The 23,318-nt window shown below is 41.4% G+C and overlaps 1 protein-coding gene across 1 annotated transcript in view; it reads left to right on the top strand.

Moving 5' to 3' along the window:
• Positions 1 to 23,318, top strand: part of LOC115361530 (multiple PDZ domain protein) — a 40,907-nt gene that overhangs the window by 1,215 nt on the left and 16,374 nt on the right. The window contains exons 2-24 of the mRNA XM_030054938.1: positions 1 to 45; positions 942 to 1,108; positions 2,552 to 2,779; positions 3,091 to 3,159; positions 3,357 to 3,479; positions 3,956 to 4,039; positions 4,308 to 4,415; positions 4,673 to 4,775; positions 4,998 to 5,089; positions 5,511 to 5,724; positions 6,175 to 6,249; positions 7,006 to 7,085; positions 7,480 to 7,626; positions 8,552 to 8,737; positions 8,964 to 9,125; positions 9,723 to 9,932; positions 10,537 to 10,713; positions 13,200 to 13,323; positions 15,495 to 15,693; positions 19,188 to 19,508; positions 21,088 to 21,285; positions 21,835 to 22,012; positions 22,918 to 23,028. The exon at positions 1 to 45 is cut by the window's left edge and continues 48 nt beyond it. Of these exons, the coding sequence (XP_029910798.1) occupies positions 33 to 45; positions 942 to 1,108; positions 2,552 to 2,779; positions 3,091 to 3,159; positions 3,357 to 3,479; positions 3,956 to 4,039; positions 4,308 to 4,415; positions 4,673 to 4,775; positions 4,998 to 5,089; positions 5,511 to 5,724; positions 6,175 to 6,249; positions 7,006 to 7,085; positions 7,480 to 7,626; positions 8,552 to 8,737; positions 8,964 to 9,125; positions 9,723 to 9,932; positions 10,537 to 10,713; positions 13,200 to 13,323; positions 15,495 to 15,693; positions 19,188 to 19,508; positions 21,088 to 21,285; positions 21,835 to 22,012; positions 22,918 to 23,028 (3,369 nt within the window). The 5' untranslated portion in view covers positions 1 to 32. The remainder of the gene's footprint in view (positions 46 to 941; positions 1,109 to 2,551; positions 2,780 to 3,090; positions 3,160 to 3,356; positions 3,480 to 3,955; positions 4,040 to 4,307; positions 4,416 to 4,672; positions 4,776 to 4,997; positions 5,090 to 5,510; positions 5,725 to 6,174; positions 6,250 to 7,005; positions 7,086 to 7,479; positions 7,627 to 8,551; positions 8,738 to 8,963; positions 9,126 to 9,722; positions 9,933 to 10,536; positions 10,714 to 13,199; positions 13,324 to 15,494; positions 15,694 to 19,187; positions 19,509 to 21,087; positions 21,286 to 21,834; positions 22,013 to 22,917; positions 23,029 to 23,318) is intronic.

The following is a 23,318-nucleotide window of genomic DNA, read 5'->3' as shown; positions in this document are numbered from 1 at the left end:
GTAATTCACCTGAGAGGCAGAGGCAAGCAAAAATGGAAATCATGGGTAAGTGTATTTAATGTTGTATGGATCCAATGGACAATGAAACTAAACATCCAAGTAAGGTTCCCCCACCATCACCAGAGGCTTTTTAGGTGTCAGGCATGGCTGCCACAGTGAGAGAGGAGTGAGTATTTACACGTGCAGGTGGCACAGGAATCTGTCCTGATTAGAAGTCCAAACTTTTGTGGCTGAAAGTTTACAGTGTGTCCTAAGCCAACCTTCTGCCACATATAATTACCACAACTGTGGCTTGTGCTCATTAGCTGCTGCTCCATGAAATAAACAAGGCTAATATGGCCTCATGTCCACTCTGCATTAAGAACAACTTTTAATCTTTTTTCTTTACTAATGCAGTACTGTGGCACACCCAGGTCACTATAATCTGAATGGCTCAGAAAAATGCAGTTCCGTGCCTAGGAGACATTTTCTTTGGACTAGGCTGTAAAAAAAAGAGTAAAAACTTTTTGACAGGAAAGTGAGAAGAGAGGAATGTGGCAGCGTAGCATCGGTTGGATTCAATTCGCCACTCCACCAGCCACAGTTCATGGATGTTTTTTTCCAGACAGCACAGTTCTTGTCTGCTCAACCACCAGGACACTGCACAGTTGTTTTTAATATTTATTGCATTGTGGATCATTGCTGACACCATACTCACACCATACTCCTCAGACAGACTTTGTATCCTCAAAACATAAGTTTTTCAAGGAGTGAAAAAGTGCTTGATTTCCCCACCAATTTACCCACACAGAACCGATACTTCAGAATACATTGTCAGTGGTTTGGTTTTGTAACAGGGTCAAACCCTGGAAAGCAATTCCAGCTATAATTAATGTAAAGTAGAACCAAACTGGAGAAGTAATGATTCTGCAGGACACCAGTTATAAAGTATTTCTCTGCAGATACTCAGTGTGCCTTGGAGGCTGTGGAAAGACTGCAAGCCAAGCTGAAGGAGAGAGGGGAAGCCCCCACACAGGAGAAACTCTCCCTGCTAAAGACTGTCCTGCAGAGTCCTCTCTTCCATCATATACTCACGATGCAGCAAACACAAAGGCAGCCCCCAGCGAAGGTATGTGATAATGTGATATTGGGTGTGTAGGTGGGGGGTGGGGGGGTCTGCAGTAATACTGAATGAAAGGGAGGCCATCCGCATCATTCCTAAAATACTGAATACAGGAAACAAAGTGGATGAGTAATCAGCTTACCTAAGCTTACCTCTAAAGCTCTGAGAGACAGAGAGATAGAGGGGGGTTGGAATATAGCAGGTCTAGGGTTGTGCGAAAGTCATCTGTAACACTGTAAAGGTCACACCATATTCTATAATACAGCAAGACCTATCCACCGGCGTGTGTGTGTGTGTGTGTTAGGGATGGGCTGTGTCAGTGTGTCATAGTGTTTTTTTGGCTGATTTATGTCAGTAAAAGATGTTAAAGCTCCATACCTCAAACTCATGTGTACCTCTAAGCATGTGTCACTGAATGTACACTGACTTGTTTGCATCAAGGGAATTAACCTATGCATTAATCAGTGGTAAGCATCATGGCTTGGTAATTGTCTGTTGTGGTATGCTGTAATAGGCTAAGCCTAAGCCACACAGTCTTCATGCCACCATTATTACATTAGCTATGTGGCCTAAGCCTACAGCCCTTTAGCATCCGTGCTTTCCGGTAAACATGGCAATGGATTATGTCAAAGGTTCAGGTATCATAAGGCCATCTTCCTGTTCACTTATCAAGCCGCCCTCTTAGTAGGATATTCAAACAATTTTCACTGATTTAAGTTTTTGCCTCATAAATTTGCAGCTGTTTACATTTGTTAGCAATGCAAGTGCAAATCAATGTGCTATGAACTCATTAGAATCAAAATTGCCCATTAGTCCTTTGATAGAGTTGAATCACTTATTCATGCTATTTCTATGAAAGTTGATAAAATGGAATTGCACACAGGTTGAAAATAGGCTTCTCCTTGAAATGGGATACACAAAAGACAAGGAGCAGATTTGCAGTTATGTGTTATTGAACAGAGGCCTTTATCTCAGACAGTCACGTTTCTGTCTCTTTGTGCTCCTCCTTTCCTATCTGTTCCCCTCCGTGCACCATTTTATACTTATCTGTCTGTTTCTACACTCTCCCCGCTTCCCGCCACATCTTTTTTCATTGTCTCATACCTGCAATACTTTCCTTTCCCAACTTCTCTATCCGTTCTGTCTCCCATCCTTTCATCACTCTCTCACCCTCTCTATTCCTGTCTCCTTATCTCCCACTTCTCCTTCCCTCAATTAATGTCTCCACCTCTTTATCACCCCCCACCTCTTTTATCTCCCACCCCCTCATACCTTCCTCTCCCGATCTTTCTTTTCCCATCTCCTGCATCTCTTAATCCACTTCTTTTTCATCTATCCTCTGTCTGTCCTTCTCATCCATCTTTCGTACTTGCACCACCCTCCATCCTTCTCTTTCGATTCCTCCTTGTCTCATGTATCTCTCCCTTATGTATCCCTTCATCCTCCCAGGGGAAGCGAATCTCTAAGTCCATGTCCATGAATATGGGTCCATGCCAGGGTATGGCATTGGGGCTGAAGACGCTGAGCCACAGTGACTCCTACACTTGGGCTGTGGAGAACCGAAGGCCCAGCACTGCCAAATCCTTCCACCAGGACGGCAGCATCTCCTCCCTGGGCTCACAGGATCTGTCCTACCCGGACATGTACACTGACAACTGTGTTCACACTGAATCTCAGGTACCTGATGACATCTTAAATATCAGATTAATCAGGAAGAGGAAGAGGAGTTAAGTGATAGGGGAAGTTTACCCTTGTAGTCCTCAGACAATTAGGCAATCAAATCAAAATCTTTTTGACTGTAAAAGTTACATATCACCATGAAAAGTTTCATGTTTTAGATTTGAAAACATCCTCTTAGATTAAAATGCAGGTGGACCTCAACAGTAAATTCATCTGTAGGCTTCAGCTGAAGGTAGGGAAGTGCTCAGCATACTCAATGACATTAGAGAGATTAGATTTTGCTTGACCCATGACATCTATTTTTCTAGTACTGCACCCCCCCCCGAATCTCCCGAACACTGTCAATGGGGAGAAACCTGTCTGCTATTGCCCATGAGGTAAGCGCACAGGCTTGATTAATGTGTGTTTCTGTGTATTTGATGAAACACAGAAGAAATTAAGGATGTTTTGCACATCCCTCTCCTACACTATGCTGTTACTTTCCATTTTTTCCAATTCAATTTAAATACATTTTCGCTTTTTCTCTGTTTCTCTTCTTCTGTCTCCTTCCTTTTTCTAATCTCTGCCTTGTTAGAGGCGTCATGTCGAGATGATAGAGCTGATCAATGATGGGAAGGGGCTTGGATTTGGTATCATAGGGGGAAGGAGCACAGGTGTCATGGTGAAGACCATCCTTCCTGGAGGAGCTGCCGGACGGGTAAATCCACTTGCCAATCAGTCAGCTCAAGAAATAATTAGCTGATTAATTGATTAATCAACTGACAGAAATTTCTGTCAGTTAATTATAATTTTGATCATTTGATCACTTTAGTCATTTACTTTTAATTAATATTTTGGGTTTTTGGCTGCTGGCCAGACTACATAAGCAATTTGAAGATATCACTTTGGGCGCTTGAAACTTGTGATGAGCATTTTTCATTATTTTTGACATTTTGTAGATGAAATGATTAATCAATAAAAAGGACACTGAAATTTAGTTGCTGCCCAGCAGTTAATCAAACACCATACATCCACTCTGCAAATGAAATATCAGAACAAGTGACATACTGCAATGTGGTATTTAATTATCTTAATTGAGATTTGATTTTTGTCTGTATTGAAATCAGTGGGGTGGAATCTTCAGAATCAATCAAATGCGCTTAAAGTTTCAGACCAATATCATATTACCTCTAGGACAAACGTCTGCATAGTGGAGACCAGATCCTGCGTATTGGTGACACGGACCTGGTGGGCATGAACAGCGAGCAGGTGGCACAGGTGAGGTGGCCATTTGTGAAAATTTACCAAGGTGGACAGTGAGGAGATGAAATGTATTTTTTCCCATCTTCATTTCCCTAAAGTCTATAATGAGGATGCTTTTCATAATTTGTGTAATAAAACAGGTAGATCTGACTTAGCAATCTGACCCAGTCATTGTGTGTATCTGTGCCATATGCCATGGCTTTCCAGGGCAGCTGCCTCTTTGCAGTTTTTTTCTGCTAATGCTATCACTTTTCATCCTTTCACAAATGACCACCTGGTCCAGGTGCTGCGAAATGCTGGTAGCAAGGTGAAACTGCTCATCGCCAGGGATATTACCAAGGACAACCACCTTTCCTCACCTGTCCTGAGTCAGGACAGCATGGACAGCAAGGTGTGTGTGCAGGAGTTTGTGTGCGAGTGTACATGTGTGCAAAGCTCTCTTCTCATTAACAAAGAATCCATGCTTTACATGAAATGTACTGGGGGATCAGCATACACCAACTATGTGTGTATGTGTGTAAAGAGAACAGAACATGATTACAGTCTAATGGTAACTTTTTGTGTACATTAATTGGCTAATCAGTGACAATATGTGTGTATTACCCCTAAAGCTCAGTTTAAGATTGTTCTCTCTGTGCTGCTTTCCAGCTCAATGACTTGGATGATGACTATGAGTTTAGTGTGCAGTTCACTAAAAATACCTTGGGCCTGGGATTCACCATCACTAGCTACATAGGTGATCTGAACTCAGGTAATAATATCTATTCTAAAGTGGTCACGTTACATTGAAGTCAGGTAATGATTCATATGACAAGTTGAGGTGATGCAAACAGTGGGGAAATAATAAATTTATGAATAATATTCACTTACTGCTAGCCATTAATGATCACATGCTTGATGACATTAAAAGCAATATCAAGTTTTCCTTTTGTTTATGTTGTTTTATGTAACCTGAATATGTGGTTTTCCTTAGTCTATAGTGCTGGTGTGATAGTGAAGAGCATAGTGAAAGGCAGCACCGTCGATCAAGATGGACGTATCCACATTGGAGACACCATCCTATCTGTGAGTTTCTCGAAAAAAACAACAGTATTTTTTTTTTTTTTTTACATTATGAAGAAAAATACCTTGTTGTCTCAGAAATGTATTCTCTGCTGAATCTTAATGATTTCAATATCCCAAAATCTGCACAGATTGCAACTTTTTGTAGTTTCATCCACACCAATTAGGATCTTTTTTAGCTGATGAAGAGAAATAGTTCTGTTTTTTTTTCTTTTACTCCTATCATCTCTCTCCTCTACCCATGCATTACCTCTTGCTTTTTTATTTATTTTTTATTACTATTGATTTCTGTTTCCTTTCCCATTTTGTTCATTTCTACCTGCTTTCCCCCTTCCCTCTCTACTCTTCATCCAACCTTCCTTTTGTTTCAACTTGCGCATTGCATGAACTCCATATTATTCCTACTCACACACAAACACCCTAGGTGGACGGGGTGAGCCTGCAGGGCTGCAGTGAGCAGCGGGCCATGGAGGTGCTGAGGAGGACCGGCCCCCTGGTCAGACTGAGGTTGCTGAGGAAGGCCATCCATCTGAGCCACATTCTGCCCCCGGCTCCGCCCCTGCATCGCCTCCGACACTCCCACAGCTTCCATGAGGGCAACCCCTACAGGCTGGGCCTCAACAAGATCCAGGAAACAGGTGCTGTAGAGCAGGGCTTAGTGGTGTTACTGACGGATTGTTGTTGCAGTAGCCCAGCAAACTGTTGAGGTGGAATAGATGCTCATGACAATGTGCACCCATGTTGAAAACCTGTATAAATATAATGCCAAACATAAAGGTGCCAGAATGGCCATATTCATCTACAGCTGCTCAGGAAAATCAAAGTTTAAATAAACATATCTCTGATATTCAAAGCAGTTTCCACCGCTAAAGGGGTTTTTAATATGAATTTTAAGTGTGAAATGTAGTTTAGTGCTTGTTTGGGCTGATGCTGGACTTGGCCACCTCTTGCATGTTGGCATCTGCCAAATGCTTGCTGGGAATTGTACCATTCATCATTTTTGTTGCTAAGTGTGTTTTGTGTGTGTGTGTGTGTGTGTGTCTGTGTGTGTGGGCATATGTTTCCAAATGTCTTTTCTCATCACCCAGGAATCCGCTCTCTGCGTGAAATCTCCAGGCGAGCAGCATGCGCCAACAGACGACCCCGACATGATTCCAGAAATGGTAACCTCCCTTTCCCATACTGCACTGCAGTCTGGGTCTGGATCATGGGACTGACTCTGATAGGCTGATTGGGCCCAGCGCACAGCAATGTGGCAGTGAAGCATTCTCCTTGATGGGAGACTATTTATAGTGCTGTGCAGTCATGTGTTTATCCAACTCATTCAGCTCATTCCAGATGATTTGTCTCTCACCCCTCCTGCATGTATGGCTTTATTTAGACAAGGATTTTTGGGCTTGATTAGAGAGCACAGTTAAATGAGTCCTGATTGCTGCAAGGCTTTGATAGATGAGCAGGAAACCACCATTTGCCAAGAAATTCTTATAAGATTGTGTCTGTTTGTGTGTGTGTACATGTGCCTGTGTGTATACTGTATGTGTGTTGGTGTATGTGTGTGAGTTCTCATGTCTTGGTGGTTGTGTGTTGACATTCTGCCTTGTCAGAGGGAGAAATATGATTTCGTTTGGGTTCCTATTCTTTATTGATTGGATGACCAATCGGGAGAAGGAGTTATGCAAATGGGGGTGGTGCTTGGTGTGTGTGTTTGTGTGTGTGGTTGTATGTGTTGGTGTGCGTTCATACATGAGTATAAGTCTTTAGAGCATTAAGGTGTGCATTTGTGTGTGTGTTTGTTTGGATACCGGAATGAATGTGCTGTGTGTGCGCATGTGCATTTGTGTGTGTGTGCGTGTGTGTGTGTGTGTGTGTGTGTGTTGAAGCAGATGATATGGGGCTCACTGTATCTGCACACTTTACAGGAGTGAAACTGACATCAGCTGAGGAGGAGTACCTGAGGAAGAGGTGGCAGCATGCAGTTGGACCCAGATATGAAGTTGTTGTATGTCTCACTCTTTTTGGCTGTAATGTGAAGGAAACATAAATCATAAAAAATCAGATAACATTATTATTATTATTATTATTATTATTATTATTATTATTATTATTGTGAGTATGATTATGATTATGATTATTATTATTATTATTATTATCATTGTTATTATTATTATTATTACATATTTTACATATATTTTATATTCAGAAAATCCACTTACTTCCCGAACTGTCTCTTCCACTCATCTCTTTACTTCTCTCCTAACCCTACCTGTCCATCCCCTGCACTGTCCATCATTGTTCTTGTATATACTCTCTCCATCCTCCCCATCTCTTTCTTACCCACCAATCCTTACTTGCCTCCTCCTTATGATCTTCTGTGTCCCACTCTGCCGCTCTAGGTGTGCCAGCTGAAGCGCTTCAGTGAGACTAGCGGTCTGGGTGTGAGTTTGGAGGCGCGGGCGGGACACCATTACCTGTGCTCTGTCTTACCTGAGGGCCCAGTGGGTCAGAGTGGCAAGATCTTCACCGGAGACCAAATACTGGAGGTGACTGACCCATAGATCCCGTAGCTATTTGTCCAGCCATATTTCTTCAGTTTGCTGTTTGATTGAGATTTTAGATCATGTAAAGTGGAATACAATAATCAAATTATAGTATATTTGTAGGATAAATTTGTATGACTGAATAAGGCCCCATGGAACATCTTTTCTGCACAGTAGCATGGCTAATATCTGTTCTGTTTCCACTTTTTATTTAAGCAAGAAGCCATGGGAGCTGTAAAGAGAACAGCTATAAAGCTGTAAATTGAGTGGCTTACTACATATAGAAGACAGAAGTAACCCACCATTATGTTGCTCTTTTTTTAAATCAATAATAATTAAATAATAATAATTTAATGATATTTTTTCCACCAAGGAATATAGTTCAGTTAACACAGCAATATTTAAAGCTGCTGTGTGCAGTTTTTTGCCTTGAGGCATCAAAGTGTGTTGCATTCGCTACCCTCCTCCCCCTCAACTGGGCAAGTTCACGCCTCCGTACTTGTCACTCATCATGATGAGCTGTCTAATGAACTGTGATAAGTTAGCACCATTAGATTGCTTTATAGAATATGTAGCAAACTGGTGAGCATCCTACCTTTTTGGAGGATATAAGCCGGCATCTGTGTCGCCTCTCAGCCTCTTCATGTAATTCAGGTGGTGTCAGCGTGGAAAAGCAAAGAGCCCTTTTGCACCCACTGCTTTTGACCTTAATTATAGTTGCTGACAGACAGACATAAGAAGACTGATGTGTGATATATCCTGTTATTTCAGTGTAAAAAAAAAAAAGATGCATATCATTAACAGTAATTGTGTAGTCACAGGTGTGCATTTATAAAGTATTTTATACACAGCTATGAAGGCCTCTCCCAGTAACTGAGGATCAGGACTATGTTGTATTTAAAGATACACTATATATCTTCCCTGACAGGTGAATGGGATCCCACTCATTGGAGAAACACATAAGGAGGTGGTCAGTATTCTCAAGGAGCTGCCGTTGCATGTTTGTGTGGTGTGCTGTCGAATCATACCGCCAGCACCTCCCGACAGTGATGAGGAGGATGACAATGATGTCCAACTCAGCCTGAAAGAGCTGCTGGCTGAGTTCAATGAGAAGGTGAATGGGTGGATGGAAGGATGGGTGGATGAAAGGACAGGTGGATTAACCAGTGATGTTAAATTCCTCTCAGTCAACAATATATCATAAATACCCCGAGGAACTCTTATCGACCTTTGCTTTATGAAATTTCACTCAACCCTGCCACACTGTGCAAACGATATGCTTCACTACTGTAAATCAATCTCCTCTGCCGTGTCCCCTCTCTCCTCCTCGCTCATCCCAGTTGGACCAGGGCTGTGTCATTCCCTGTCCTACGGCGGAGGACATCACCAAGCGTGGCGTGCCCCCTATGTCACCTCCTCTGGCCATGTGGGAGAGAGAGGCTCAGGTGGTCGAGCTGGAGAAAGGAGAGGCAGGACTGGGCTTCAGTATCCTGGACTACCAGGTCAGAGACATGCCCCTGGGCTTTTCTACAAATAGTATAGGCTGGAATTGGCTGCATTTTAAGACTAACTGTGTGGGAGAGGGTGAACACAAAGAAAGTGCATAATGGAGAACTGTGTACTATTCTGCAGGGTGGTGCTCTGAATGAATAGGGTGGATTCTGTAATAATTTCTGAACCCGGTGTTGATGTGTTAAGTAAACTGTCAACACTAACAGGGTCAAGCTGTGTTCATTCTTGTCTTGAACTCTAGAATAGCACCATCTTGGCTTTCAAAATATCCAAATGTCCAAATGCAAATCAGTGTTAAGATTTTCAAACCACACAAGGAAACATTAATCACAGTCAAATTTGCCCCCTCAACTGACAGCCTACACCAAAAATCCATTAGCTTGTCTACAAATACACTGATGTTTTGAATTTTTTGTCAAGTTCTCCTGACCTTCTAAACTTTTCCATGACTTGTCTGTATTAACAGTGACTACCACTCTATCGTCACTCCACTTAACCTTGTATATCTTTGTTTGGTCCATTGATTTGGCCATACACTAATCCGGTCCATCTAACCATCCTTTTGATCGCCCCCATTTTAACTCCAGGATCCAGAGGATGCCACTAAGACGGTTTTGGTCATCCGATCTTTAGTGCCTGGAGGTGTAGCGGACCAAGATGGTCGCCTGCTTCCTGGTGACAGACTCATATTTGTTAACGACACTGACCTGGAGGGCTCCAGCCTGGACTACGCTGTACATGTCCTAAAGTCTACTTGCTATGGCCCCGTCCGCATCGGCGTTGCCAAGCCCCTACCGGTAACTGAAGAGTCATAAGTTGGACTTTTTGTGTGAGGCAGTATGGTGTTAAATAAATAAGGATTCAGTCATTATTCATCATACATTTCTTTTACACTGAATGTTTTTTTTTCTGTCTAAATCTAAATACCTGTTGATACCTGTTGATGCACCCTGGTTTAATAGTAATTGCTTCATAGCTTTCCAGGAGGTTATAATTAAACTGGTATTTAACAAGAATAAAAGTCATTATAAATAAATGTATTCCCACACACATGTCAGTAAATTGCTATGAAGTATTATTTCTTGAGTAAAGGTTTCTTTTCTCTTTTGTTGTGGACTGTGGCTTAGTAACAAGGAACAGAGCATCCAGTTACAGGGCGTCTGAATTTTTAATGCAGCCGAGAGATGAACACAATGCTAGACCACACTACAGAAGGAGAGAGAACCAGAGAGGAGTAGAGGGTGTCTAATTTACAGTCACCTTCTTTAGCTTGTTTGCTTCCATGCTGATGCGTTCACTTTCAAGAAGCCACGCGTATTACACAAATGTAGCGTTTTGACTTTTTTTTTTTTTTTTTTGCTCAAACTCGTACTTTTCCACTTTGCATCCCTGTATTTCCAGCTGGAACTGTGCGGTGGCCTAACACCTATCTCTGAGAGGAGCACGCGGGCCTCCTACGATGACGCTGACAGCCACACTCAGGTCAGCCTGCTAGCCGAGGCAGCTGAGGCGAACGCTAACACCAACACCTGCAACTCTGAGGAGAACAGCATCAGTCAGCTGTGCTACACTATAACGGTATGGAGCACAACATAAAATCAACATTGAAAGATAGATAACATCTTTAGTTGTTGCTCGGCTTTTTGTACATACTAGATGCTTGCCTTTAGGCCTCTGTGGTAAAAAAAAAAAAAACATTAGGAATTTATTTTCCAGCACAGTAAAGGGCATTGCTTGTCTCCCCTCTCTGAGCTGTGTAAATAAACCTACACCAGGAATCTAAGATGCTGTGTGGTACACAGGATTGTTTGAACTGGAAAGAAAAGAATCAATACCATCACTTGCGGTATGTAAATTAATTGTTTAACAGCTGTCCGTGGATCTGTGTGTCAAGAACATAGAACTTCATTAAGTAGAATGTGCAAACTTATTCAGATGCATACTTTTAAATGAGTTATTTGGTTCAGAACTTTAAGAAGGATGTTGTTGTTTATTCTTTAATCGTGTCTTGGAGCAATCTTAGGAATGAGCATTTTCTTGATGCATGAGGCTCAACAAGCTGAGTCATTAGCACTACTTTTCAATAGCAGTGGCAGCAGCATTGCACCATTCTGACTCTAGCAGACTAGAAGCAAACGTTCATTACCTTGCAAACCTACGCAGAAATCTTTGGTGGCCAGTTTAGCTGCGCTGAAGGAGATTGCTGTGTGTCACATGGAAGTGTCCTTTCTATCCTTTTAAATTCTACGCTGGAGAGCCGAGGCCTGCTGTATCAGTATCACTGGGTCAGGTATAGAGAAAGTGCTCAGTGTCAATGACTTGTTCCTCCATTGTGACTCAAGGCCTCCAGTCTTTCTTATTGAGGCAGCCTTTTGTTCTGGCTTTCACTCGGTTACAAGCAAATGGCTGTCAATTAAAAGTGCTTACTGTTTGTACTACATTGGCACATGGTCAAGTGCAAGGACGTACAGCACTGACTCAACATGCACACATACACGCACACACACAAATATCCACACAGACTCAGAGCGGCAAGTGTCAGTGTTCTTATCAAAGGTAGGTTTGTTGTGAAGGTAGTCTTAGAACTTGAGTACTGCTTGTACTTTATGTGAAGGTTCAAAGAAGTTCTTCTCATTGGCCTTTTTCTTCCTGCAGTGCCCTATGGGACCAAAGTACAGTCTGCCTCTCTTGATGTATTATATCTCAGAATGCTTTTCTCCAAAGGCCTTCCTCGAGAAACAGTTGTGAGATCACTCTGGTGTCACACCGGGGATCTGTTACATACTTGTGAAGAATTAGTGTCAACCTGCTTCCTCATGATGGTAATAAGTGACAGTATTGTCACCAGGTAGATATATGAATAGATTCCTTATTGTCATCGCACACGGTACAGCAAAATTGAGTACCATTCCTGCTGGTGCATTGCCTCATAACAAATTGCCATTAAAAACAGAAAGTGTTAAAACTAAACAAATAGAAAATAGCTAAAACTAAAAAAAGTTACATTAAACAAAACTAGCTGCTAAACATAAGTAATGTATATTTATTTGCTGTAACCTATAACACAAGATATAAAATAATATTAATATTACTGTCCCAACAAGATGCCGAAAAACTTCTTCACAATAATCTTCACTGGTCTTCCCAAACAAACCACTGATAAACTCCAACTAATTCAGAACTCTGCCATCAGACTTTTAACTAGAACTAGAAAGAGAGAGTATATCACCTCAGGTTTAGCTAACCTGCATTGGCTTAAGTTCTTTTACTTGTTTATAAGGCTCTCAATGGGTTAGGACCGGCCTACGTCACTAATTCTTTGTTGTTTTACAATCCTTCACTTCCTCTTAGATCCTCTGCCGCTGTTTTTTGAGATACAAACTTAAATAAGAATTACTTAAATAATTGCACCCCAAAATTATGGAATTTCCTCCTCAAGGCTAAAAGAGATGTAGGCTCTATGAACATTTTTAAATGACAGTTGAAAACGTATTTATTCAACATTGCTGTCATGTTTGTTTTGTCTTATTCTTTTATTTTGTTCTTTTACATATTTTACTGTTTCTGTGGCCTCCTCTGTTTCACATTTTCATGTCTTCCTTTGTTTGTACATATCTCACTCTTTCTAAATCTTAATTTGCTTTCTCTCATGTTATTGACTTTTGTTTAACCGCCACTACTCTATGTTTGCTGGGTTACATCACGCAATATTTGCACTTGTTTTTAATTGTCTGTTTTACTCTCTTATGTTATCAACACATTGTAAAGCACTTTGAGCAATGCCTCCTGTATGAAAGGTGCTATATAAATAAAGTTATTATTATAATTATTAACATGATAAAGAAGGTTCAAGTACTTAACAAATGAGATATTGGGGATTTGGGCAATAGCAGTGGCCCTATATAGAAGTAATGCAGTTAGTTAGTAATGTATACATACAAAAGTGCAGTTCAAATGTAAGAACATGATAAAATACGATAAAAATCTTTTTTTTTTTTTATTTTACACTTTACCATGCCACCCTTATGCTCTTATTCATTTGCTCCCTCCGTTTTCCTTCTCAGGAAAACCTGCTGTATCAGGACGTTAGCACCATGGAGGATGGCGATAAGCAGCAAGCCCCGCCGCCGCCCTCCCGCACCAGCTTTGAGAGGACAATCACTGTTGTCCGGGGCAACCGTAGCCTTGGTATGTTCTCCGTCTTTCTCATGGTGGTGGTGTCTTGGTGTGTGTACATCGTTGGCATGGCAATAATGGCGGTAATAGGCGGTGATGACGACTGCCCTGAAGAGGAGTTGTGAAGGAGTGATGTGCTCTTCATACCTGAGAGGGAGAGGAGGAAGAGAGATTGAGTGTGTTTTTGTATGTGTGTGCATGTGTGTGGGGGCTGGGCATGGAGGATGATAATAAGGTGTAAGGAATAATGAAAACCCATGAGAATATCAACACTAATAATATGAATGTTATACTTGATCTAAATATTTATTTATACACTCGCATCTCAGGAGTAGATTATCTTAACAGCTCCTAGAGCAAGCACAAAGCAATGTTTGGCTTTTTAAATATGACATCAGGGAGCAAGGAATTTCTGCACTTTCATCTAAGGGCACTATGCAGTGCATAAAGAAATTAATTAGTGGTCTTGTTAGGCACTGCATGACTTTTACATAATGTTAGAGTTTGAATTATGTTCTACTTGAGAGCTAGAGAGGAAAAAGGTCTTAAACTATGGTCTATTGAACTTCATTCTTTGGTTTTGGTCTATTTTAAATAGCATTGCTCTTTTAATGTAGAGTGGATTTGTGAAAATCCAAATGTGGAAGGTTTACATTTTTGGTATATTCAGTGTTTGAAATGATGAATTCATTTGAATTTGAAGCAAAAGCTAAATCAGCATGGGCAGAGGTATGGTCTGTATTATGCAAGTGTTGAATGTATGGGATTTTTATGAGCAATAGTTTAGTAGTACAACATTTATGTGTACTACCTTACCTTTTCCCTGTCATTAGGTGCCATGAACAATTCTGCCCACCATTTAACGATGAATTTATGCCCAGTTTGGAGCTGATGCATGTTAATGCACATGGTTGGTTTTTACTGTAAGGGCGTTATCGTTTATACACTGTGTTGTTAAAGGACTTTGATGGACTGAAAGGAGGTCTTTTTTCTTGCCTTGTCTGAAAAAAACATTGTTATAAACCGATGATTTCAAAGTGTTTGTTTAGATAATTGGTCTATTGCACTTACTATAAGTTCTTTGAATCCTTAAGAATAGTTTGTTGAGGTCAAGACTATTCTTCTTGATTCTGCGCATTTTTTTAGACAAATGCTTTATGGAAATTTACCAAAAATGGATTATTATGAAACCTTTTTACATCAGAGTGTACTGTAGGAAACATTATGTTAATATTGTGTTGTCGTTTTATCACTTGAATTCAGTGTGTAGCCATGAAACTGTGGATGTTCATCATAATTTCTTGGCCATTTCTTTAGTGTCTATGAACTCTTTGTCTCTTTTCTGTCTCACTAGTTTCAGTAGCTGTGTTTCCACTCCATTGTATCCCATGCACTATGATTGTATTGTAATTTGAATGTAACACCACAAGACAATAAACTATTTATTTGATCAAAAAATAAGTACAAAGTCATTTTCTTGAGCCAACTTCAAATTCTGTACGACCATAGTGTTGTGGATGTGCGTAGTCTTGCTTGTGAGTGTATTAGACAGCAGCATAGTGTGCAAGCATGAATGATCTTACTGTGGTGCTATAGATTAGACTACCTAATGTGTTGTACCTAACACCCTGCTCTACCTGCAGTGCGTGCATGTGTGTGTGTGTGTGCGTGTGTGTGTGTCTGTGTGTGGGTGGTTGGGTGTTAGCCTGATTTACCTGCTTCTTCTGCCTGTTTGCATTAATGAAGTGTTTGCGTAATCCGCCTAACGTCCAATTTGATAATGCCAAAGTCAGGTGTTTGCGCGACTGGCATGTGTTATCCCTGTAGTCACCTGTGCCCTATGCCCTGTGTGTGTGTGTTTGCTTGTGCACCTTATCTGAGTGTGTGTGTGCATGTGTAAATGTGTGAATGTGAGTGTGAAGGATGATGCTGTGTAAATGTCAAGCATGTGTGGCTGTGTTTGTGTGCTAATCTTCCTAGTGTCTGTCTTGATTATGCTGATTATGCCACTGTCAGGTGCTTGTTTGGGCAAATGTCTGTCTGTTTGGCTTGTATTCAAAGTAGCCTCAGTCAACCCTCCGCTCACCTGCACACAAATGTGTGTGTGTGTGTGTGTGTGTGTGTGTGTGTGTGCGATTGTATGTGCGATTGTCTGCCACTTGTCTGTGTGTGCGTGTTGGCAGGGATGTCGGTGAGTGCTATCAAGGACGGCTCAGGCATGCTGGTGCGCAGTGTGGTCCAGGGGGGCTCTGTTAGCCAGGATGGCAGGCTGGGGGTGGGGGATGCCATCCTGGCCATCAACGGGGAACCTACCTCCAACCTGACCAATGCCAAGGCCAGGGCCATGCTGCGCAGACACTCTGTCATAGGGCCAGAGATAAGGTGAGGAGCCAGTTGCAGTAAAACAGCATCACCAATGCCCAGTTTCTGTTGTAACCTGACATATCGAATACATTATTTCAGCACAATGATGCCCACTGTGAGAAAATGAGCAGCTTTTCAGACATAAAACAAGTCGGTGTAAGTAATGGGTTGACAAAATGGTAACACAATGACAAACTGGATCATTTAGAGGTATTAAATGATGGATTTCAATTAATTTAAATGGTTTATTCTTTTTCTCTGCTCACTGTAGCACTTACCATTCCTCACATAAATAACAAATACATTCATTTTTAGCTATTGCTCTCTTAAGGGGGCAGTGTGGCTCAGGAGGTAATCAGAGGGTTCCTGGTTCGATCCTCGGCTCCTCCAGAGAGCGTGTCAAAGTGTCCTTGAGCAAGACACTGAACCCCTAACTGCTCCTGATGGGCGGCTTGGCACCTTGCATGGTAGCCTCTGCCATCAGTGTGTGTGAGTGTGTGAGTGAATGTGAGGCAAACATTTTAAAGAGCTTTGAGTTGTTGGAGGCTTAGCAAAGCACTATAGGAATGCAGTCCATTTACCATTTTACTATTTACTCTTTCTGGGCTCAACATGAAACAGAACCTGTGTATGTGTGTGTGTGTGTGTGTGTGTGTGTGTGTCACATTTGAATCAATTCTTAGGCAACAGTTTATTGAAATCCTTTACAAAAGTTATTTTCAAAGTGGACTCCAGGGATCCTTGACAGACTCCCAGTGCGTCCTCAGCAAAATGAGGAATAATTTCACTATTTTTAATTTCACTATAATTTCCCCAGAAATTGTTACATGTGTACAAATGTACAAGTGACTGTTAACATTATTATTATTTTTTTTATCTTTTTAAATCTACTTGTTGGTGTTAAGTCTGACATAAACCATTTAATAGTCCAACCAGACCAAACTATCTCTGCATATCAGGGTCAAAAAGGACAGAACAACCTCAAATGGGGCTTGATGAAAGTTAACTTTGGCATTTGGAACAGGAAAAAAAAAACTCTTCTACAATACATTTAAAATACTTTTTCCACAGGCATTTTGACTCAAATTCACAGGATTGAAAAAAAAAATCACTTGATGGTCTGTTAATTGGCCTAATTTTCTGCTCTGTTTGCAGTAAAAGAAAAAAAAAAAAAAACAATATTGCAATCATATTATTTTAGGAAAGAATTGTGCCATACATGATAGGTCTACCTGTATTTGACCCCTTAGTTCAAATGTGTTTGCTTGAAGTAGAGCAAGGCTGGGGTTTTCACTGTTAAGGCGGTGCACCGGGGTCCAGTGAGTCCGAGGAGAATAATCAATAATTCTGAAAAAGTAACTGAATACTCCTCACATTTTTTTAGATCTGCCTATGCAAATTGTGTCGGTCAGTGGTACAGTTCTGAGTGAGTATGGCTTATATGTTTGCTCTCTGCAGTCACAAACATGATTTCCCCTGCATCACCACCTGTAAATGATCTCATCTCATCTCATTTCATCTCATCTTACTATAGATCTCCATCACCATTGTGTATTTGATGTTGCTGTCATATCTGACTATGAGGCGTTGCAATCACAATAAATTAGATTAGATGATGAAACTTTAACGATTCCCTCTGGGGGAATTGGGTAAATTATTACTTGTTCTAACATCAGCAGTTATGGTTTCACACTCTCTCACTCACAATTCTTGTTTGGCTGGCTAGAGATGCACCCCAACCCCCACCATCAGCCACCCACCCACTCTTCCTCAACCTTTCTCTCTCTCTTTCTCTTGCTCTTTTGCTCTCACGGACACATACAATCCCCACAACACACACATACATACATACACACATACACACTCACTCCCACAACCTTTCAAATGGTCTAACCTCCAAAAACACCTTTTTCCTGCTATGGGAAATATCCCTGAATAATTCATCACTCATCTCACCTTGAACAGTGTGCTTCTGAATAAAAGAGTGTTTTAAACAGCCTCTCACGCATGCACCCACAATACACATACACAGAGGAACACACACACACACACACACACACACACACGCATATATTCGCCTCTCTGTCTCCTCTCTTTCACATGCACACATAAGCACACGCACACGCACATGCACACACTGCCTCATCCTGACAGCATTGCAGAGAAACTAACAGAGAGTGGAGGCAGATGAGTTGTTTTGGCAGCCTCAGAATAAGACAGATCTAGGAGTGTGAGGGCTTGTCACTATCAAACTGCCTCTGCTGAGACAAGACAGGCTGTCCACACAGCTCAGTCACAACAGCTTAACATAGAAGACCTCCATATTCAATCTGCCACCAGTGCAATAGAGAAATTGGCTCTTTCGGCTGATTCAAACAGCATGTCTACCAGCAGCGTCACACAAGCCTAGAATGTGTGTGTGTGTGTATGTGTGTGTGTGCACGTGCACGAGCGGGCGCGCGTGTGTGTGTGTATTTAGGGGGCGGGGTGGTATATGATGTCCTTGACACTTGAGCTAAATGACAGCCGCAGCTTAGTATATAGCTTATGTAAAACCTAGCTTTTTTTTTTATTTATTTTACAGTCTCTTATACATTTAGTCAACCAGTTTTCCTGTTTTTTTTTTTATTATTATTTATGTAATTATTTCATCTCGTAGCAACAGCAGTCCAAGTAATAGTGATGAAATGGGGCAGATTTTATAGGCACAAGGCACTTAGAAGAGTGGAAATGTCCAGTTCAACAATCCTCCAACTTGAAATGCTGTATGATTCAAAATGGTTTATATTTTTTGCCACTTAAAAAAAATTAACACTTCATTTTTTTTTTCTTTTTTTTTTCTTTTTTTTACAACGCATTTATCTTTTATTTAACTTGACATATTGGGAATACATTTGTTTTCTAAATGATCCCTGGACAAGAAAGGCAGCACACACTTTAAAACCAATTAAAACCAGCTAAACCAATTAACCAAAACCAATTAAAATCAGTTAAAAACAAGAGCATATTAAATAAAATAAATCTTTCATTTTTTAAATTTATTGACTTATTCATTCAGTCATTTGTTCAATTATTGTTTTAAATTCAGTACAATGCTGTTCAGCAGAATTAACAAAGGACTCATGATTGACAAAGGGCTGTGAATCAACCAAATTTCATCCTAATCATGTTGTTACTTTTTTTTACATTTTTATAACAGTCAAACCGGGATGAAAACATAAATTCCTTTTATTATCATCTCCCCTTTTAGTCAGAGGTAATAATACATTGATCCTCAATGTTCATTAACTTTCCATGCACTACAGGAACACATCTTTCTACAGGACAGTGTATGTATGGATACATTCATTTCATTAGGTTTCATGACACTTTCTTTGTCCTTTGTCATTGTTTGTCATGGACATGAAAAATAAATGTCTAACTGTCACTGACGCACTAAACACATTAATTTTTTTTTTTCATATCTTGGTCCCCCAACCTCTCCTCCTCTTCCTGCTTTCCTCTGTCCTCAGTATAACCTATGTCCCAGCTTATCAGGTGGATGAGCACCGTTCCCGCCTGTGCCTGCCCCCTCTGGCATCCATCACAACGGACAGTGCCTCTTCCTCACCCACGCCCCCAACCTCTTCTCCAGAGCCTGCCCCGACCCCGGCCAGATCATCTGGTCCAGCCAGAGCTGCAGCTACATCCAACATCAAAGCCTCTGCCTCATTCAAAGCTCCAGCTGCAGCTCCCGCTCCGTCTACAATCAGGGCTTCTTCCTCTTTCAAAACTCCAGCCAAAAGCCCAGCCACAACCACAGTCCCGACCATTACCCCGGCTTCAGATACAAGGTAATGTGAGATCCAGAGCTCTTTGCCTTTTGTTCATCGCCCTCTAATCCCCACTCAGGTCCTGGAGTGGAAGATTAACCAGTCGCAGGGCTTACTGGACCTCAAGGCTTTAGCTTATCTAGAGGTACATTACATGTTGATATGTTTGCAGTTCAGACTATTAAGTAGGTAAACCTTCTGTGGGACGGGGTTCTTGCCCCCATAACAGAATAAGGTTTAAATTTAGACTTGTAGGCTGTGTAGGGTGAGGATTAGCCTCGCTTTTATTAACACACCTCATTAGATTTCAACAAAGTCTGAACTAGTTCACCAGCTTAAATCACACATTCCGACATTTTACTGACAGGTATCTGACACTTAAATCGGCCATATCCATGAGGAAATAGTGTGTTGCTCCTTTAACAACCAGCGCAGTGTGAGCCTCCTCCAGTCCGTATTTTCTGCTCCTCATCCTTGTGGTAAAGGAGGGAAAAAAAGCTTCTCTGAATGTTGAATCTGTGGGTTATATTTAGCTGTTCGCTTATGGATCTCAGTGCTGACTGTCAGCGAAAATGAATTGTTTCGCTTCTGTCTATCCCCGCTCTCGCTCCATCTTTATGCCTCTGCCTTTCTCCTCCCTCTCTCACTCCCATTTCTCTCTTCAGCCTTTTCTTCACTCTTATCTTTCAATACTTTCTGCCTTTGTGTGTGTCTCTCTCTCTGTCTCTCTGTCTCTCTGTCTCTCTCTCTGCCAGACTTCTCCTCTCTTGTCTCTTTGTGTCTACATCTGTCTCTCATCTGTCTCTCCCTCTCAATCATCTTCCCCACAGCTTTTTTCTCTTCATCTAATTTTCCCTCTCCTCTGCACCTTGGTCCTTCCACCCTCTTGTTGTTGCTCTTATTCAACCCTGGTGGAACCATTTATCCTGCTCTGCTCTGTAACCTAAGTGGATATGGGCTCCCACTGTGTAGCATAGCACCGCTATCACTCACCTCCATGGGCTTATTACAACCCTCCACCACTAAAACATATTCATGAAAGTCTGTCCTTCTCCTCTCTACATATATGTACACACATGCATGGACACACACACACACACAAACTCACACATAAGCACATAAACATCCCATTTTACTGTGACCTCCCTGGCAGTGAATGTGTATTTTCAGGGCTATTTGCTCCTAAAGCTCTGTATCGTCTTAAGGCCCACCAATCTAGGTTGCTATTGGCCATGTGTCACAATGTGTCAGGCCTTGAAAAAAATAACAAGATAACCTAACAGCCTTTTATCCACAGTGCAGCTCCCATGTATCAGTCTGAACCACTGAAAAACTGTTTCACACGGATAATCAGTTTCTGTTTTGGCTGAATGCTTTGGCTGTAACAAAAAAAAAAAAAAAAAAATGAAAGAAGGAAAGAAAAACTGTATCTCCAGAAAGTCGACTTTTCAGGAGGCTAGTTATGAACAAAGAGCATAGTGGACAGGGTACATAGCCTGTTCATATAAACAGCAAAATTAGAGTTTTCCATGCAACAGCAGAGCTTTATTCTTTTTTTTTCTTTTTTTTTATATATGTTATTGCATTTTTCCCCCACCAGTTGGCAGATCCCAAAGTCTCCGCCTCTTAAAGAGAAGATAGGAGCAAGGGAAGATGGAGAGAGAGTGGAGGAGAAGACATGCAAAACTATTACAGATGGGAAAGTACCAAAGGAGGTAGAGGTGAAGGTGAAGGACAGCAAAGAGGAGGAAGATGAGCTTCACACTCCCACCCTCCTGTCATGGGGTCAACCTAGAAGGTCAGTGATAATTTCTTATTTATTGCAGCCCAGGCCCAACTCTTTTCTAATTTTTTTTTTTTTTTTCACCCGCCCATCACGTGAATGCCTAACATGCCTAACTCCCATTTTGCCAGAGAAGGCTTAACAAAATCTTACTGTGTTGAGGTATGTTCACAGCAGGGTTCGATCAGCAGGGTGCAGACTTAACACGCTGACACTTCCTAGGCCCAGGGAGTGTGATTACGTTTTCCATCTCTTTTAAATCGAATTTATGGCTGCGTCCTGTTTGGATTTAATCACGTAAGCTGAACTGTAGGCAAAGACCAGCTTTTTGTGTGTCATGTCCTGGCAGGTATAACGTTCTATTGTTCAGCTGTAATCTCTCTAACTGGCACGAAGCAAGGCATACCGAAAGGGAATAAAACGAAGGGAAAAACATACCCGGCAATATTTCAATCCAAGTGGGTCCTCATCAGCCACACGGAAGACGCACATTCATCATCACTGCCATAAACAGGATTTCAGTTTTATGTAAGGCTGCTTCTTGTATCCTGCTTTGTGTTTTAGTGTGCAGCTGACTCGAGCGCCAGGCCAGTCCCTTGGTATCAGCATAATGGGAGGGAAAGGCATGGGCAGCAGACTAAGCAGTGGAGAGATGATGAGGGGAGTCTTCATCAAACACATCAGCCCCGACAGCCCAGCAGCACACAACGGCACCCTCCGGACCGGAGACCGGATACTCGAGGTTTGTATGTGTTTGTGTGTGTGTGTGTGTGTGTGGGTGGGTGGTTGGGTGCGTGCATGTGTGTGAGTGTGTGTGTGTGTGTCACAGAGAGAGGGACAGAGATGGACACAGAGTGGCAGAAGCATAGACAGGGAGAGAGAAAGAGGGATTATGTGTGTGTGTGTGTGTTTGTGTTTGCTGGCTTGTGCATGTTTGCATGTGTGTGAGTTAGGCCTGGGCAACAATTCAGTGTTTTTGTTTATTTTATTTGGTTGGAATCATGTTGGGATATTGGGAGATTTTGATCCATAGCTCTGTTGTCTAAACTGATAACAAGCAAAATGTGTTGTAGAACATTTTAAGGAATAATTACTTGAGAGACATCACACTAGGGCTGGGCAGTGGATCAGCACATGACATGAGACTACATGTCCTCTGGGACTGGGGACATTGTAACACTGTGATATGACATAAACGTTTTAAAGGCATTACAGGATTTTTTGAACTTATTAGGCTGTCCTAGCTGTGCTGTTATTTCCCTCTACTTGTTTGATCAACATACCCACATAATTAATTATTGTTTATCAAAGATTACTGGTGTGTAAATATGTTATGAAGCACAAATATTGACCCTACAAGATCACAATATCGATATTGAGGCCTTCAGTCAGAGACATTGTGATATTTATATCACCTAGCTGTATATCACACCTAAATTACCTTGCAATTCAAAGTGATAAAGATGCGTGTGATTATTTATGATGTGATTTTACATGTTGCCATATCAGGTTATTTTCTGATATTTAAAAAAAAATCCCTATGATTATTGTGATGTTTCCCAGCTCCAGCATACATGCTGGTAGGGAGGTTTGGTGTGTTTTCAGTGTTTTTTTGTCTAATGTCTGCTATGTGTGTGTTGCCACCAGGTGTGTGGGGTGGATCTAAGAGATGCCAGCCATGAGCAGGCAGTAGAGGCCATCCGCAGGGCTGGGGACTCTGTGGTCTTCCTGGTCCAGACCGCACAACACAGACCTCAGGTACTGAATCTCAGCAATCAAACTTGGTATGTACTGCAAGGTTTTAACATGCTTAGAGAGCAATACTCAATGTATATTCGCATTTGTCTACACTGCGTGGGATCTGAATTTCTTCAGGCCTCAGATTCTTTTGCACAGGGACCCAGTTTTCAGTAAATGGAAAAACAAACAAACAAAAAATCAGGTATGCATTCGATTAGATATCTTTATCAGAGGTGTCAGCTGAAATTCTGCGTGCAACATTACACACAGCATTTCGGCATAAACAGCTTATATGATTCACAGTCATA

This window comes from Myripristis murdjan, chromosome 1 (assembly GCF_902150065.1).
Source record: "Myripristis murdjan chromosome 1, fMyrMur1.1, whole genome shotgun sequence".
NCBI lineage: Eukaryota > Metazoa > Chordata > Actinopteri > Holocentriformes > Holocentridae > Myripristis > Myripristis murdjan.
This window is presented reverse-complemented; position numbering and strand designations above follow the sequence as displayed.